The sequence below is a fragment of the Bos indicus x Bos taurus genome, chromosome 13 (genome assembly GCF_003369695.1).
Source record: "Bos indicus x Bos taurus breed Angus x Brahman F1 hybrid chromosome 13, Bos_hybrid_MaternalHap_v2.0, whole genome shotgun sequence".
NCBI classification, from domain to species: Eukaryota; Metazoa; Chordata; class Mammalia; order Artiodactyla; family Bovidae; genus Bos; species Bos indicus x Bos taurus.
In genome coordinates this window covers 66,426,764-66,441,342 of record NC_040088.1, presented here as the reverse complement: position 1 = coordinate 66,441,342, position 14,579 = coordinate 66,426,764, and the positions used below count along the sequence as shown (strand labels likewise).

Genomic DNA, 14,579 nt, shown 5'->3' with positions numbered 1-14,579 from the left:
AGGGGTGGGGCTCCTTCTGTATCTCCCTCCTGATTTCAGGTGGGGCATTTCTCACCACCACCAAGTTTTACAGAAATATAACCAGATCGCGGTCAGCCTGTTCAGTGGGCTATTTAAGATTATACCTGAAAGGGCTGGGGAGCAAGACACCTGTAAGGTTCCCCAGCACCCAGCTACCTTGCAAAGAAGCCTAGTTGTCTTTCTGTGGCCGGCTGGACCTGAGGGATCAAGCTGGTGGAGGAGCACTCTACTCTACCCCACCCCTGCCAGCATGGGGAGCACCTTGCCAGGCTCCCATCACCAGGATGTCCTAGGAGCACCCCAGGGCCAACACTCCTCACCTCCTGGGGCAGGTCTGAGGACGGGGAGGTAACTCACACCTGGGCAAAACCTGGGGAGAGGAGCTGTCACTGCGGCCTTGGTGACCAGCCCCTGAGAAATGTGATGGCAGAGAAGGCCCACGGGCCACCTAGCTCGGGGGATGCCTTGAAGCCACTTGGGAGGGTTTGCACCTGGGAGCCAGTGTTTACCTCTCAGGCATTCTGACCTCACCTGACCTGGAGCAAAATGCTCACCACTGTCTCAGCCTGTCCACCTGACAGGCCCCTTGGTGATTTTGCTGGTTCCTCTGGAACCACCCTTTTAAGAGGTGGCTCTCTCCGTGGCGGGGGACAGAGCCCAAGGTAAACCTTCCCAAAGCCTTTATGAGCCAAGACCCAACAGGGCGGGAAGGTGAACTGTCAGCAAAACTCCAAGTCCAGAGAGAGAGAGAGAGAGAGAGTGTGTGTGTGTGTGTGTGTATGTGTGCCCGCGCGCGCCGGCTCGCACACGTGGGAAATGCTGCCAACTGTGTAGTCCCCAACCGAAGACCCTCCCCAAAACGTGCACAAAGGCTGAGTTCCAGACAACTCTCCACGCCCCTGGCACAGAGGGTAGAGGGGGGCACCGGGAAAGGAAGAGAGGAGGGAAGCAGAGAGCAGTAAAGACGGCGAAGGGAGAGGGGAAAAAAGAGAACTAAAGATAGGAGATTAGAAATACATAGAAAGAAGGAGAAAAAGATAAGACGATGTAAATACATAAAGAAAGAGAAACACAGAGACGAAGGATGGAGTGGGGGTGGAAGCAAAGAGAGGTTGAGAGAGGAGATAGAAACACGCGGTGGGGAAGAGGAGGTGGAAAGCGGAGAAAAGGAGGCGGGAGGGAAGGAGGGGAAGAGAGGAGAGCGGAGGTAGCGATCGACACAGAACGGCGGCTGGGACCCTAGGAGGCGCGGCGGGCGCCCCGGAGAGGGGCCGGGGCCGCGGGACACGCCGGCGTCCCTTCCCAAGCGTCCCCGAAACGGAGGTTCCCGGCGGCGCCCGGCGCTTCCCGCTCAGCGCGCGCGCCGTTTCCGGGTCCCTCTGAGCTCCCCGCGCGAGCCGAGCCGAGCGGAGCCCCCACGGAGCCCTCGAGCCGGGCCACAGCGCCCCCGACGCCGGCCAGGGGAGGCGCAGCGCCGGCGCCGTGCCCGCCCCGCGCCGGAGCTGGTGGGGAGGAACGGGGGGCGCCCGGGCCGGGACGCGGGGACGGCGCGGAGGGCGGCGCCCGGCCGGCCGAGCGCGCCGGAGGAGGGGAGCCGGCACAAAAGCGCCGGGCCGGCGCCCGCCACACAATGGCCTCTCTCCGCACACGGCGCGCCCTCCCCGGCCGCCCGGCCCCGCGCGCGTCTGCACTCACTTCTGGGCAGCGAGGGGCGGTGGTCGACCGGGATCCAGATCTTCTGCACCCGGCTCTGAGTCAGCTCCAAGGGCATCTTCCCAGCCGAGGCTCGGCGGCCCTCCACCCCTTCTGAAGAATTCAGACTTGGGGAGGAGAGCGGCCTGGCGACCCCCGAAACAAAGGGGGGCGAGGGTGCGTGCGCGAAAGCGCGGCTTTTTGGAAACGTGCTTTGTGCTAAATCACGGGCGCTCGCCTGGGGCGCAAGGCTCCCCAAGCGCTGCGAGAGGGACGCGGGGCTGGGGAGGCACCCACGGCTTCCGCGGGGCTGGGATGCTCCGAGCGCAGTGACAGCCACGGTCCTCTTCCGCCGGCTAAAGCCCGTGCGGTGCTCGCCCGCTGGCCTCCTCTCCGGCTCTGCTGGATGCCCAGCGCGCCGCCCCGGCTTTTAAGACAGCCACGCACACGTCAGCCCTGGGGCGGGGACGCATTCCTCGGGTTCCAGCCCCCTTTCACGTGGAAGGAGAGTGGCCCAGCCTGCTGGCGCCCCCTGCAGACCGGCGACGCCGACTCAGATAACGCCCTAAAGAAGCCCTGGCTGAAGGTGCCACTTCGTGAGCCTCCTCCTGTCATCCCCTAAAAACGCCCCGCACAGCTTCCCAGAATAACCACTGCAGCTGTGCTGGGAGGAGAGAAACAGCACCGTCCAGTGTGGTCCGTGGAGCCCTGCAAGCGAATCACCTGGAATGCTTATTGCATCCTAAAGACTCGGCCTCTTTGGGAATGGGACCCAGATACTGTGCATTTTTTAAAATATAAATTTATTTATTTTAATTGGAGGCTAATTACTTTATGCATTCCGGGCCAGGCACGGTCACGGTGAAGACAGGGGTTTCGGGTTAAAGGTTGGGAGAAAGTTAAGAGGGGACGGGGGTGTGCGTCTCTGCTACCCTAGAGAGAGGCCAGAAGGTCGCTGAGAGCGCCTGTGGGGTCACTCCTTGCCGGAATTGCTCCCTAATAATATCCGTGAGTCTCAGCCGCCACGGCCCTGGAGCCACCCCAGGGGAGGGGGCTTCCTTGGCCCTTGGTCCTCACTCTGCGCAATTTCCTGAATTCCTTAGAAACCCTGACCTGTGCTGAACACTTCTCCCCAAAAGCCAGCGCCTAAGACCTGGAACCCGGGGTCCCCGGAATGGTGGGCACAAGGAGGGGGCTGGACCAAAATGGAACGTGGCATCTTGGTTTTCACGGTCACCGTTTACAATATTTTCGATATACTTTTATTTCTTCTAGTAGAAGAGTAAATAAACCTCGATCCTATTCTGATCTGAAATTGATTACCTGACTGAAAGTCCGGAATAACTATTGGGAGGCGGCACCTTGATTGTGCAAACCCCTAAAATTCGTGCCATTTACCCGCACAGCCCTACTGCACGTCTTCCTCGCCAATTTTTGCTGTGTGTGTCCCTCCGTTCCAGGGTTCCCGGGGCTTTGCATCAGCTGGGGACATGTGGCAGTCGTGAGGTCAGGTCCGTGGCCGCCCTGTGAAAATCTGGGGTGCGGGGAGCGGGGGGATGCCTCCCTAGCAGGGCATTCACTTGGATGTGATTTTGGCACGCGACGCCTCGGTGAGCAGCGCTGCGCTGCACAGGCGCATCCCTCCGCTGGGGCTGCGCGGTGATTGGAAGGAGGCGGCGCTCGCCGAAACCCACACTGCCGCGGAACAGTCTGCGCAGAGGCTGCCACACGTCGCTCACGTACCGCATGGCTCGGCTGGGAAGGCGCCCGCTCCCTGGCGGCAGGCAAGCCGCTCCTGCCTGCCCGCCCCGCCCCGCCGCGCCTCCCCCTTCCTCGCACCCCAGCTCGCCCGGAGGCAGGAGCTCCGAACCATCCCCCAGCCCGACGCCCACCCCCATGTTGGGCACTCCCCCAGTCCAGGCAGCCCCCTCCTTCAGCCCGCCGGGGGTCGCAGAGCGTCCAGCGCTACCCACCGTGTGGGGACGTACCCTCAACACCCCTCCCTTCGCGCACCGACCTCCACTGCAGGATCCTCACCGAGCCCAAGCATCCTCACTTTCCGCCACCCTAGACCGCCCAGGGGTCCGGATCTCCCATTGTCGTCCACCGGGGGGTACCCTCGACCCCTTCGCCCCTGCACCCCGATCCCCACTAGGGGCACCCCACTCGCTTGGACGTCCCCCACTCTCCCCGCTCCCCAGCCCGGGGAGGAGCGTCGCCCACCGAAACAGCGCCCTTGACCGCCTCCCCCCGCCCCGCCCCCCTCCTCCCTTCCTCCGCTTTGCTGACTGCCTGGTTTCGGAGCTTGGGCAGCTGTTCAGAAACCCGAGTGCGTTGCATTCGGACTTGTTTTTCTGCACTGGGAGCAAATGCCAGAGATGACACCCTAGATCGCCCCAGGGAGAGCCCCACTCCACTCCAGAAATAAGAGCGGGCTGACCCAAAGAGGAAAACAGCGGGGAGGGCGCACCGGCGGCCTGACCCCAGCTGCTTGGGTCCGGGGCGGCTCGGCTGCACCCCTGCATGTTTGCACACTCGTCTCTCCCTGAGGACTTAGGGTACCTGTGTGCCTGCTATTGCCCACCGATTTTTTTTTGCACAGGCTGAAGGACAGGGCAAGGCTGGGGAGGCATTCTTCCACCCTCCAAGCTTACAGGCGACTGTGTGTTTCCGAGCAGGCCACAGAAGTGAACTGACAGTGTATCTTTAATTTCCCCGTCTGGATCACGTGTCTGACCAGGGCCCAGCTCGGCGGGCACAGGTAGTGACAGTCCTCAGAGCTTCTAGCTGAGCACTCACCACCCAGACCTGGCACCTTCGCTGCCTGGGTGTCCATAATGCCTTAGAGCAGAGACTGAGTTCTAGCTCATCATCACCTCCCTCACTTGATGCAGGCCAGCAAAGGAAGTTTCGCGTAATCCTTCTCCCACTTCTTATATATAAGTGCAAAGAAACTGGGAGAGAGTGAGGGACTAGGTCGAATTCACACTTTAAAAATAAGGCTGGGGCGGGGGGTGGGGGTGGGGGCGGTGGTGTGGGTCATGAGACAGCCAGACCTGGAGCAGTCCTTGCAGTCCCCCCAGTGCGGTACATCAGGGTAGTGTTCTTCTGGAAGATAACGTTGCTTCTCTGCAAGTCCATTTACACACAAGCCTAGCGTATCTGAACTCCAGAATGGACTGGTCCAGAGGCAACTGGTTTAGACATCCACCTGTTTCCCTAGTTCTGCTAACAACCTTATCTATATCCAGTCATCCATGGCTTTGACCCACCCCCAAATCTGGCGATCAGGGATGCCGTCCCTCAGAAAAGGCAGCAGAGAATGTAAAAATCCCTCTAATCCGATGATATTTTTACAAACAGGAAAGCTTCAAGGATTGGGGGGGGGGGGTGTAGAATTTTATGACCCATGGTCTACAAGGAATCTTCCAGATTATCCAATCATCCTTTTAAATGAGTAAAGTGAAGTTTAGACATTAGAGGAGTCAGAACCGGGCCAAAGGTCAAGGACCACAGCCAATTAGGAACTTTTTTCCCTTACTTGACATAGACATTTCCCCAGGGACTTGTGATGGCCACAGCCTGACACCAGGGTGCTGAGCAGAGTGATGATGAGGGGAGTAGAGTGCATTGACTCAGATTGTCTCACCCAGAACACAGCTGAGAAAGCCCTTCATGTGTGGTATGGCCTATTGCGGTGCTTCTTTATAGAGGAGAATTCCTTTGCTGGGTCCAGACTCAGTGGGAGTGGTGGGGCTGGGTTTTCTCCATGACCTCTCGCTTCTTGGTTCCCTCTGCCAGCTAAGGTCATCTAACTACCCCCCAACCCCCCCCACTACCACCACCCCAGACACTCCTGTAACTACAGCAAAAAAGCAACCCCATTTGCACAATGGTGAGCCACTGAACCAGATGTAAACACTGAAATGGTGCTAGAACCCACCTTCTCCCCAGCGAGAGGAGACAGAACAAGCCCTGGCAGGTGGTGAGCAATCAGATATTGCTAATTAGACACAAAGTGTCATCATTTGCTCCTGCGAACAATCCAGTGTCTGAGAGAGTGAAGAGAGACACCAAATAAGACTGAAATCAGCCCTTACCTCACCAACCATCCAAAGAAAGGGGAGAGGACTTAAAAAAAAAAAAATATATATATATAAAATGTCACTCATACATGAATAGGAACACAGATACAGAGATCCACATGATGCAACATCAACGAGCTGAAAACCCAGTTCAAAACCTGCACATGGAGGTTTATAGCAGCTTCATTCAGCATCGCCCAAAGGTGGAGGCAGCCAATATGTCCATCAGCAGGTGAAAGGATAAATAAACCGTGATGCCTCCAGACAATGGGGTATTATTTACTGCCAAAAAGAAAAGAGCTGTCAAGTCATGACAAAGACATGGAGGAACGGTAAGTACATATTCCTAAGTGAAAGAAGTCAATCTGAAAAGGGCTACAGACTATGGTTCCAACTCTATGAAATTCTGGAAAAGGTACAATTACAGTAAAAAGATGAATGGTTGCCAGGAGTTAGGGAAGAAAGAGTGATAAACAGGTAAAGTACAAGGGATTTTTAGGGCAGTCACACTGCTCTGTATATTACAGTGATGGATATGTGTCTTATATATCTGTCCAAACTCATTTAATATACAACACCAGGAGTGAACCCACAGTAAATGGTGGACTTTGGGTGACGATAACGCCTGCCACTGCAGGAGACACAGGAGGTTGGGAAGATCCCCTGGGGGAGGAAATGGCAACCCACTGCAGTATTCCTGCCTGGGAGAATCCCATGAACAGAGAAGCCTGGCAGGCTACAGTCCGTGGGGTACCAAAGAGTCAGACACGACTGCGCACACAACGGCAGCAGCAGACGTGTCCGTGTGGGTTCAGCCTCAGCAACCACGCGCCACCTGGTGAATGACGCTGATAACAGCGGACAGTGTGCACGGCTGGGGGTGGGGGTACCTGGAAAAAGCCTGTACCTTCCTCTCAATTTTGCTGTGAATCTAACACTGCTCTGAAAATAAAGTCCAGTTTTTAAAAATCATTTATTTTTCTACAAATGTCAAATAGATGTTTCTCCAAATGAGGGGACTTACTCATCTCATTATGAGGTACCAGGACACTTAAATGTGGCCACAGCCTGGCTCTTGGTGAAGAGTCACAGCTGAAGTCCTACTGAACCAGCAAGTTTCCTTTCCTTCTGCCCAGCCCTTGTTCCTCCACTTCCTGCAGGCCTTTCCTCTTCTGAAGGCACACCCGTGACCTAGGGACCACACTCTTAAAACTGCCCTGGGTGTTTCAAGCAGGCATTGCATCAGGCTCCTGCTCTGAGAGTGTCTGACACTCCCTGCCAACCTCTTCACCCAATATCGAGACAGATGTTATGTGTGTGTGGAATCTGGAGAGATGGTACCGATGAACCTGTTTGCAGGGCAGCAATGGAGATGTAGACACAGAGAACAGACTTGTTGGGGGGGGGGGCGGACAAACTAAGAGAGTAGCATGCAAACAGATTCATTACCATATGTAAAATAGATAGCCAGCGACACAGAGAGCTCAACCCACGGCCCTGCAACCACCTAGAGGGGTGGGATGGGGTGGGAGATGGGAGGGAGGTTCAAGAGGGACGGGACGTTTGTATACCTGTGGCTGATTCATGTTGATGTGTGGCAGAAACCAGCACAATATTGTAAAGCAATTACCCTCCAATTAAAAGGTTTTAAAGCATTCCTCTGTGTGTGCTTTTAAAAATCAGATATCCTGTGGTCTGTTTCACAGTCTGGTACCAACGATCAGTTTCCTGACTTTGATATTTTTCTGCCATCATAGGAGATGTCACCATAAGAGGAAGCTGGGTGAAGGGTCCATGGGACTCTATGTGCTATTTTGTAACTTCTCGTATTTCAAAAGGAAAAAAGGGTTTTAAAAATACCCCAGATTTTAAATTGGTGATCAGTTTGCTCAAATTCTGGAGAAAAAATAGACAAAAGCATAGACAGTGTGTGCTCAGTCGCTTCAGTCGTGTCTGACTCTTTGCGACCCCCTGGACTGTAGTCTGCCAGGCTCCTCTGTTCATGGGATTCTAGACAGTACAGACCGAGACATGAAGGGAGAGGGGAACTGGCAGAAAGGGAGCCAAGAATCTGGTGATTTGCATGTGTTCCTAACACCTTTGCTTCTTGCAAATGACACACATATACAAACACAATTTGCATGAATCCCGCACCAGCAGAAAAGAGGAATCAAGCTCAAACTGTTTTACTTTGGTGGAGAGAGGCGATGATTCTGTTTACGGGCTTTGTGTAGATCTTCGGGAGAGTATTAGTGGGTTTGTGGTCTTTGCAGGCACGACATGAAATAAAGACAAGACCCATGCAGAGGTTGGCTGAGGGCTCCCGACGACCGTGCCAAACCTGTTTTTCCTGGAGGAGAAACCAAACACAGAGACCAGCATGCAGCTCACTGTCCATCTTCTGGTACATTTAACAGATGCTCACGAGCAGGAGCTACGAGTCATGCACAGAACAGGCTGCACTGGAATCACAACCATCTCGGATCCAGCCAGGAAGCAGCAGCAGGTGATCAACTAGCTCATCACAGTGCTGCGTGCTCTGTCTCACACCAAGTATGACAAAGAAAGATCTCCCGTGCCCAAGAGCTTATAATTGAAGACCAGAGTGGGAAATGGCCACGCAATAGAATGCAAGTAGGGAACGGAGAGACAAGTGTTGGGTAAGGTAAGATCACGCTGAATGCAGGCTCAGGGTAAAAAGTTCATGTTGGGAGAATACGGAGAGTTTGCATGGACTTGGGGCAGATGGGCTGGGAATTTCGTATCCATCTCATTGTCCTACAGCGTTTCTCTGCTAAGTCCAAGAGCACCCATCGAAGAAAGTCAGTATCTCTCGTTTCTTCCCACAGGAAACAAGCATTCACTAACAGCAGCTGTCCTGGGGGCGCCAAAGTCAAATGAGACATGGTCCTTGTCAGAAATAAGGATTCATTTTGAATTTCATAGTGTCCCCAACACACACACACACACGGACAGACACACAGAAACACACAGACAGAAAACTCCTACCTTTTCCCCTTAGAGTTAATGAAACCGAGGCTCACCAATATGACTTCCTTGTGATCACATAGCTATTAATAATAAGCCAAGGAATAAAAAAATATCTGGCTAGGCTGGTATTCTTTCAAGTGTCACCCAATTAAATTACTTTCCAACTAGAACATTCAGTTTCCTTCTCAATAACAATGCCAACAACAAAACTCTGGATCCAAGTGGTTTCTATGACAAATGTCTACGTTACCTACTATTTGGATATAACGAGGAAATAAGAAGCGTCTTAAGAAACTATTATGAAGATTAATAACTAAAAACTTCCAAATAAGCCTACACTGTAAAGTGCTCCTTAGCATATGAAGACAGAGAGTCACCCCGCTCCAAAGAGTCCCAGCACTCACATCTAACAGTGTCCCCTTCTTAAAAGGCTAATAGTTGCCACCACAGCAGAGACAATTTAAAAAGAAATAACTATTTCATGAAATCAAAGTGAGTCAGCATTAAAAAATTCTTTTAAAGAGGTGGTGGAGGGAGGCTTTGAGCTCTTTGTGTACTTCTCAAAGGTTTTAAGATGTCCTAATAAAAGCAAAGAGGAAAAGAAATATCCTACTTCTCGAAAACTATTCTAACTCTTTGATGAGCTCCAAATTTCTATGGTTGATAAGGTATCTTTGTGGCCAGACTGTCAAGAGCATGACATCACTGTGGCTCCAGGGCAGTGCGGGCCCACAGGAGCAGCAACCGTGGCTGAATGTTTTCCAGTCGTGAGAAAAACCAGGAGGAGCTAAAGGCAGCGCTGGGTCCCAGTTAACCTCATGTAGTGCAGACACCGTCGCTTCAGCGCATTGTGCTATAACAAGCTGGCGGACGGTCCATGTTCCGTGTCGTATCCTGCATCTTCAGTCGCCCTCCCAGGTTTGTGGAGTGAGAAGCATCCAAGTGGAGGTACAAAGAGGAAGGCACTGGGCTGGGATCCAGATTCGGGTACAAGGCCAGTGGGCGCAACAGACAGCCAGGTGGGTAGAGAGTGGGGCGCAGGGGGCAGCCAGGGGGCACCTTGTGGACCATCAGGACAACTAGTTCCTGTTTTAAAATAGAGGAAGACCCCAGTGGGCACCGAGAAGGAGCAGCAAGAAGATGGGAGGGACCTTCCTTGTAATCCTGGCTGTTTCCACCCGGAGGGGCTAGAATGCAGCCGGGCTGATGGCAGGTACCCACCGCACTGGCTATCTGCATGTGCACTTGGTGAAAGGCTGGCCTCTGGATATAGTGTTAAGGACAAGTTATAATAGGCAGGCAACAGTCTTAGGACCCTGAGATAAGGTTCAGAGTCTCTGCTCAGGGTTTGTAAGGAAGATAGGGTGAGAGGGAGCTCAAGAGACAGGGCCCCCTGCGTAGAGAGATGATTTCAAACGACTTGGTTCTCAATTTCTCCTCCACTCCTTCCCCAAACAGCATTTATCCTAAGAGAAGGGCAGGCCAGAAAACTTTTTTTCTGGAAAATTCATCTCAAAGGCATGAAAACAAGAGGCGGCGGGGTGCAGCAGGAAAAGATCGGGGTGCTGGAACCCTAAGTGGATGTAGGGACCTGCAACCATACCATAGGATGCAGGTTAAAGGGTCCTCACATCCTGAAAAAGTTGCCACCTGCAGTGAGGAGAATTGATGGGTAATCCTGGAGAATTCCATGGACTGTATTGTCCATGGGGTCGCAAAGTTGGACATGACTGAGCGACTTTCACTTTTGACTGCTGGGAGCCTCATCTAACAGGCTGCCTCGGCTCTGCGAGCAGCCATGACAGAGACCCTTCAGGCACAGAACGCCTCCGCCTCCCCTTCCCTTCCCTCACAGACAACCCACTGGTGAGCAGACCAGAACGTTCTATCCTGCCCAGCAGCTGTGGTCTTCCTGGAAACGTACCAAGTGAGCAATCTAGTTTAAAGACCATTCTCTCACCAGTTTGGTTTGTGACTTGGTCTCCCTAAGCTCCACCACCACTGGTTGCACTAACATCCAACTTCTAAAGAGGAAAATCTGGGGCCCAGACACTGGGCCACAGGGAGCCCCCCACCCACCCCCACACACACACACAGGGCTGGCCACCCATTTCCCTCTGACATCAGCCTTGTTTCTTTTCATCATAATCATGGAAGCGTGCCCTGGAACACTTTGTGACTATTTCTTGCCAGAAGAGTTTCCCAATGACAATATTTTATTAGACACAAACACAAAACAAGGAGAGGTCAAAGAAGCAAGCCAGAAGTGTAGTAAGAGCCAGATAAACTGAGGTGGCAGCTCTGGGTCAACTCGCCGTGGAGCAGGGGAAACCACAGCAGCTACTTATCCCTAAGCGCCCCCCCACCCGGATGTCTCCTGAGGGTCTTCTAGGACCTGCATGACACTCTCTTCCAAATCACAGATGGAAAAGAAACAGGAAAAACCCACCTGTGCCATAAGAAAAGGGCTGGGTGACTTTCGGTAGGTGAAAGATTTCCAGAACACATCACTGGATAAACTGAGGGTAAGTGAGACAACTCGGGATTTTTTTTTTTTTCCCTAGTTCAGGCTGTTTCCTCATCAGCAAGAAAGCAATCACTTGGCTATTAGTCATGGTGGATGAAGAGGCCAGACAGTAGCCCCCACTCACTGAAACTAGAGAAAGCCTGCACACAGCAACCAAGACCCAGCGCAGCCAAAAAGAAATAGACCGTTAAAAAAAAAAAAAAGACTCAATCAGTCTGGCAGCCTTGACACATACTGCAACATGGGTAAACCCTGAGGGCATTACATACGTGCCGCTGGTGTTTAGTGGCTATGTCGTGTCCAACTCTTTGAAACCCCATCGCCTATAGCTCACCAGGCTCCTCTGCCCATGGGGTTTTCCAAGTAAGAATACTGGGGTGGGTGGCCATTTCCTTCTTCAACACATGTGTCTAGGGGAACTCATATGAGTTTTTGTGTTCCCCTAAAACTCACCCTGCTTATTTAACTTATATGCAGAGTACATCATGAGAAACGCTGGGCTGGAAGAAGCACAAGCTGGAATCAAGATTGCCGGGAGAAATATCAATAACCTCAGATATACAGATGACATCACCCTTATGGCAGAAAGTGAAGAGGAACTAAAAAGCCTCTTGATGAAAGTGAAAAAGGAGAGTGAAAAAGTTGGCTTAAAGCTCAACATTCAGAAAATGAAGATCATGGCATCTGGACCCATCACTTCATGGCAAATAGATGGGGAAACAGTTGAAACAGTGTCATACTTTATTGTTTTGGGCTCCAAAATCACTGCAGATGGTGATTGCAGCCACGAAATTAAAAGACACTTACTCCTTGGAAGGAAAGTTATGACCAACCTAGATAGCATATTCAAAAGCAGAGACATTACTTTGCCAACAAGTGTCTGTCTAGTCAAGGCTATGGGTTTTCCAGTGGTCATGTATGGATGTGAGAGTTGGACTGTGAAGAAAGCTGAGTGTCAAAGAATTGATGCTTTTGAACTGTGGTGTTGGAGAAGACTCTTGAGAGTCCCTTGGACGGCAAGGAGATCCAACCAGTCCATTTTGAAGGAGATCAGCCCTGGGATTTCTTTGGAAAGAATGATGCTGAGGCTGAAACTCCAGTACTTTGGCCACCTCATGTGAAGAGTTGACTCATTGGAAAAGACCCTGATGCTGGGAGGGATTGGGGGCAGGAGGAGAAGGGGATGACAGAGGATGAGATGGCTGGGTGGCATCGCCAACTCGATGGACATGAGTTTGGGTGAACTCTGAGAGTTGGTGATGGACAGGGAGGCCTGGCGTGCTGCGATTCATGGGGTCGCAAAGAGTCAGATACGACTGAGCAACTGAACTGAACTGAAAACTCACATGCTGAAGCCCTGACCCCCAGTGCCTTTAAGTGTGACTGTATTTGGACGTAGGGTCTTTAAAAGAGCAATAAAGTTAAATGAGGCCATTAGAGTGGACCCTCATCCAACCTGACTAGAGTCTCTATAAGAAGAGGAGTTTGGACATCCAAAGAGAAACCTGGTGTGTGCCCACAGGAAAAAGGCCCTGTGAGCGCAAGGAGGCCTCAGGAGAAACCAAACCTCCTCTCAGATTCCAGCCTCTGGAACCGTGAGAAAACAAGTGTCTGTTGTTTGAGCCGCCCCATCGGTGGTATTTTGTTATGGCAGCCGGAGCAAACTAATACAATTATGCTCCATGAAAGAAGCCAGACACAAAGGGTCGTGCCATGTATAATTCCATCAGCGGAGCTCTCCAGAACAGGTGGATCCACACAGACAGAAAGCAGATGGCTGATCAGCAGGGGCTGGAGAGATATGGGCTGACTAATGGGGATGCAGCTTTCTCTGGGGGTGGCGATCACCTTTCGGGACTGGATGGGATGTTTGTCTCACTGCATTGTGAACATATTCTACTAAATGCCACTGGACTGTGTGCTTTACAATGTTCATCTTGGAATTTCCCTGGTGGTCTAGTGGTTAAGACTCTGTGCTCCTAATGCAGTGGGGAGTGGTTTCCATCCTCGGTCCGTAGAGCTAAGATCCCACATGCTGCGTGGCATGCCCAAGATAAATCTCGCTTTAAAATCGTTCATTTTACATTGTGTGAATTTCAGCACAATTAAAAAAAGAAAAAGACAGCAGATGAGGGCTGATGGAGAGAGACCTGAAAAATGAAAACATTAAATCTGTTAAAGTTACCACAAGGTGGTCCACAAGACAGAGGAGAAGAGGATGATAGAGAGACCAGGAAAAAGCAAGTTTGGGAGAATGGAGACGAGCAGAAAGGGTCAGCCCAGAACTCTGCGTCCACAGCCCGGTCTGCACCCGCCAACTGGTAGCCTTCGCCCTTTTGCCCCCTACCCAGCACCCCCATCTTCAACAACATGGGGAGGGGAGAGGAGAGAGCAGAAGGCTGAACAAGTTGTGAGCCACTGTACCCGAGTGGGCTTGCTTCGCGGTGCCTCAGGGTCAATGCTTACCTAAAGCACGGGGTTTTCATAGGAACAGTGCACAGCAGAGACTCGGCACACATCGGGCTCAGGACCTCCCATGCTGAGATGGGAAGAGCTCTGTGAAAAGTGAGCCTTCCCCTTTTTCCAGACCCTGAATCTCTCCCTGAACTCTCAGCCAGGGGGTGCCACCTGAGCCAGAGAACGGGTTTCCCCAGCTCCTTCGTCTTCCCCACCCCATCTGACTCAGCGACATCCACCTTGCGGCTGGGAGGTTCTGCGACTTCTTGTAACAGTCAAGGTTCTCCTGAGAAACAGATTTGTACGTATGTATGTGTGTACGCATGTATGTAGATACGTGTGCATGCGTGTACGTATATGCATAGGTATGTATGTGTGTAGGTAAATGTGTGTGTGTGTATGTGTGTGTCAGCGGGGCGGGGGGGGTCTTCCCAGGTGGTGCTAGTGGAAAAGAACCCGCCTTGCCAATGCAGGAGACATAAAGGGTTGCGGGTTCCATCCCTGGGTCGGGAAGATTCCCTGGAGGAGGAAATGGCAGCCCACTCCAGTATTCTTGCCTGGGAAATCCCATGGACAGAGGAGCCCGGTGGGCTACAGCCCATAGGGTCGCAAAGAGCCACACGTGATTGAAGTTGACTTGGCACACACTTGTGTGTATGTAGGTATGGTTGTGTATGTATATGCATGTATGTAGTATATGTGTGTTTATGTATGTATAAAAGGAAACTCATTACACGGTTTTGGAGGCTGAGAGGTCCCACCATCTACCATCTGCAGGCTGGAGACCCAGGAAAGTAGGTGGGATT

At 52.3% G+C, this 14,579-nt stretch overlaps 1 protein-coding gene across 9 annotated transcripts in view; it reads right to left on the bottom strand.

Annotated features, from left to right (window-relative positions):
- Positions 1-14,579, bottom strand: part of PFKFB3 (6-phosphofructo-2-kinase/fructose-2,6-biphosphatase 3) — a 77,337-nt gene that overhangs the window by 23,901 nt on the left and 38,857 nt on the right. For 6 of the 9 annotated variants that reach the window (XM_027560150.1, XM_027560149.1, XM_027560155.1 and 3 more), the window contains exon 1: positions 1,717-2,127. The exons of 2 other annotated variants lie outside the window; for them this stretch is intronic. In XM_027560150.1, the coding sequence (XP_027415951.1) occupies positions 1,717-1,792 (76 nt within the window). In that variant the 5' untranslated portion in view covers positions 1,793-2,127. Of the gene's footprint in view, positions 1-1,716; positions 2,129-14,579 lie in introns of those variants that run through there. One more of the 9 variants, XM_027560157.1, reaches the window with a different exon arrangement.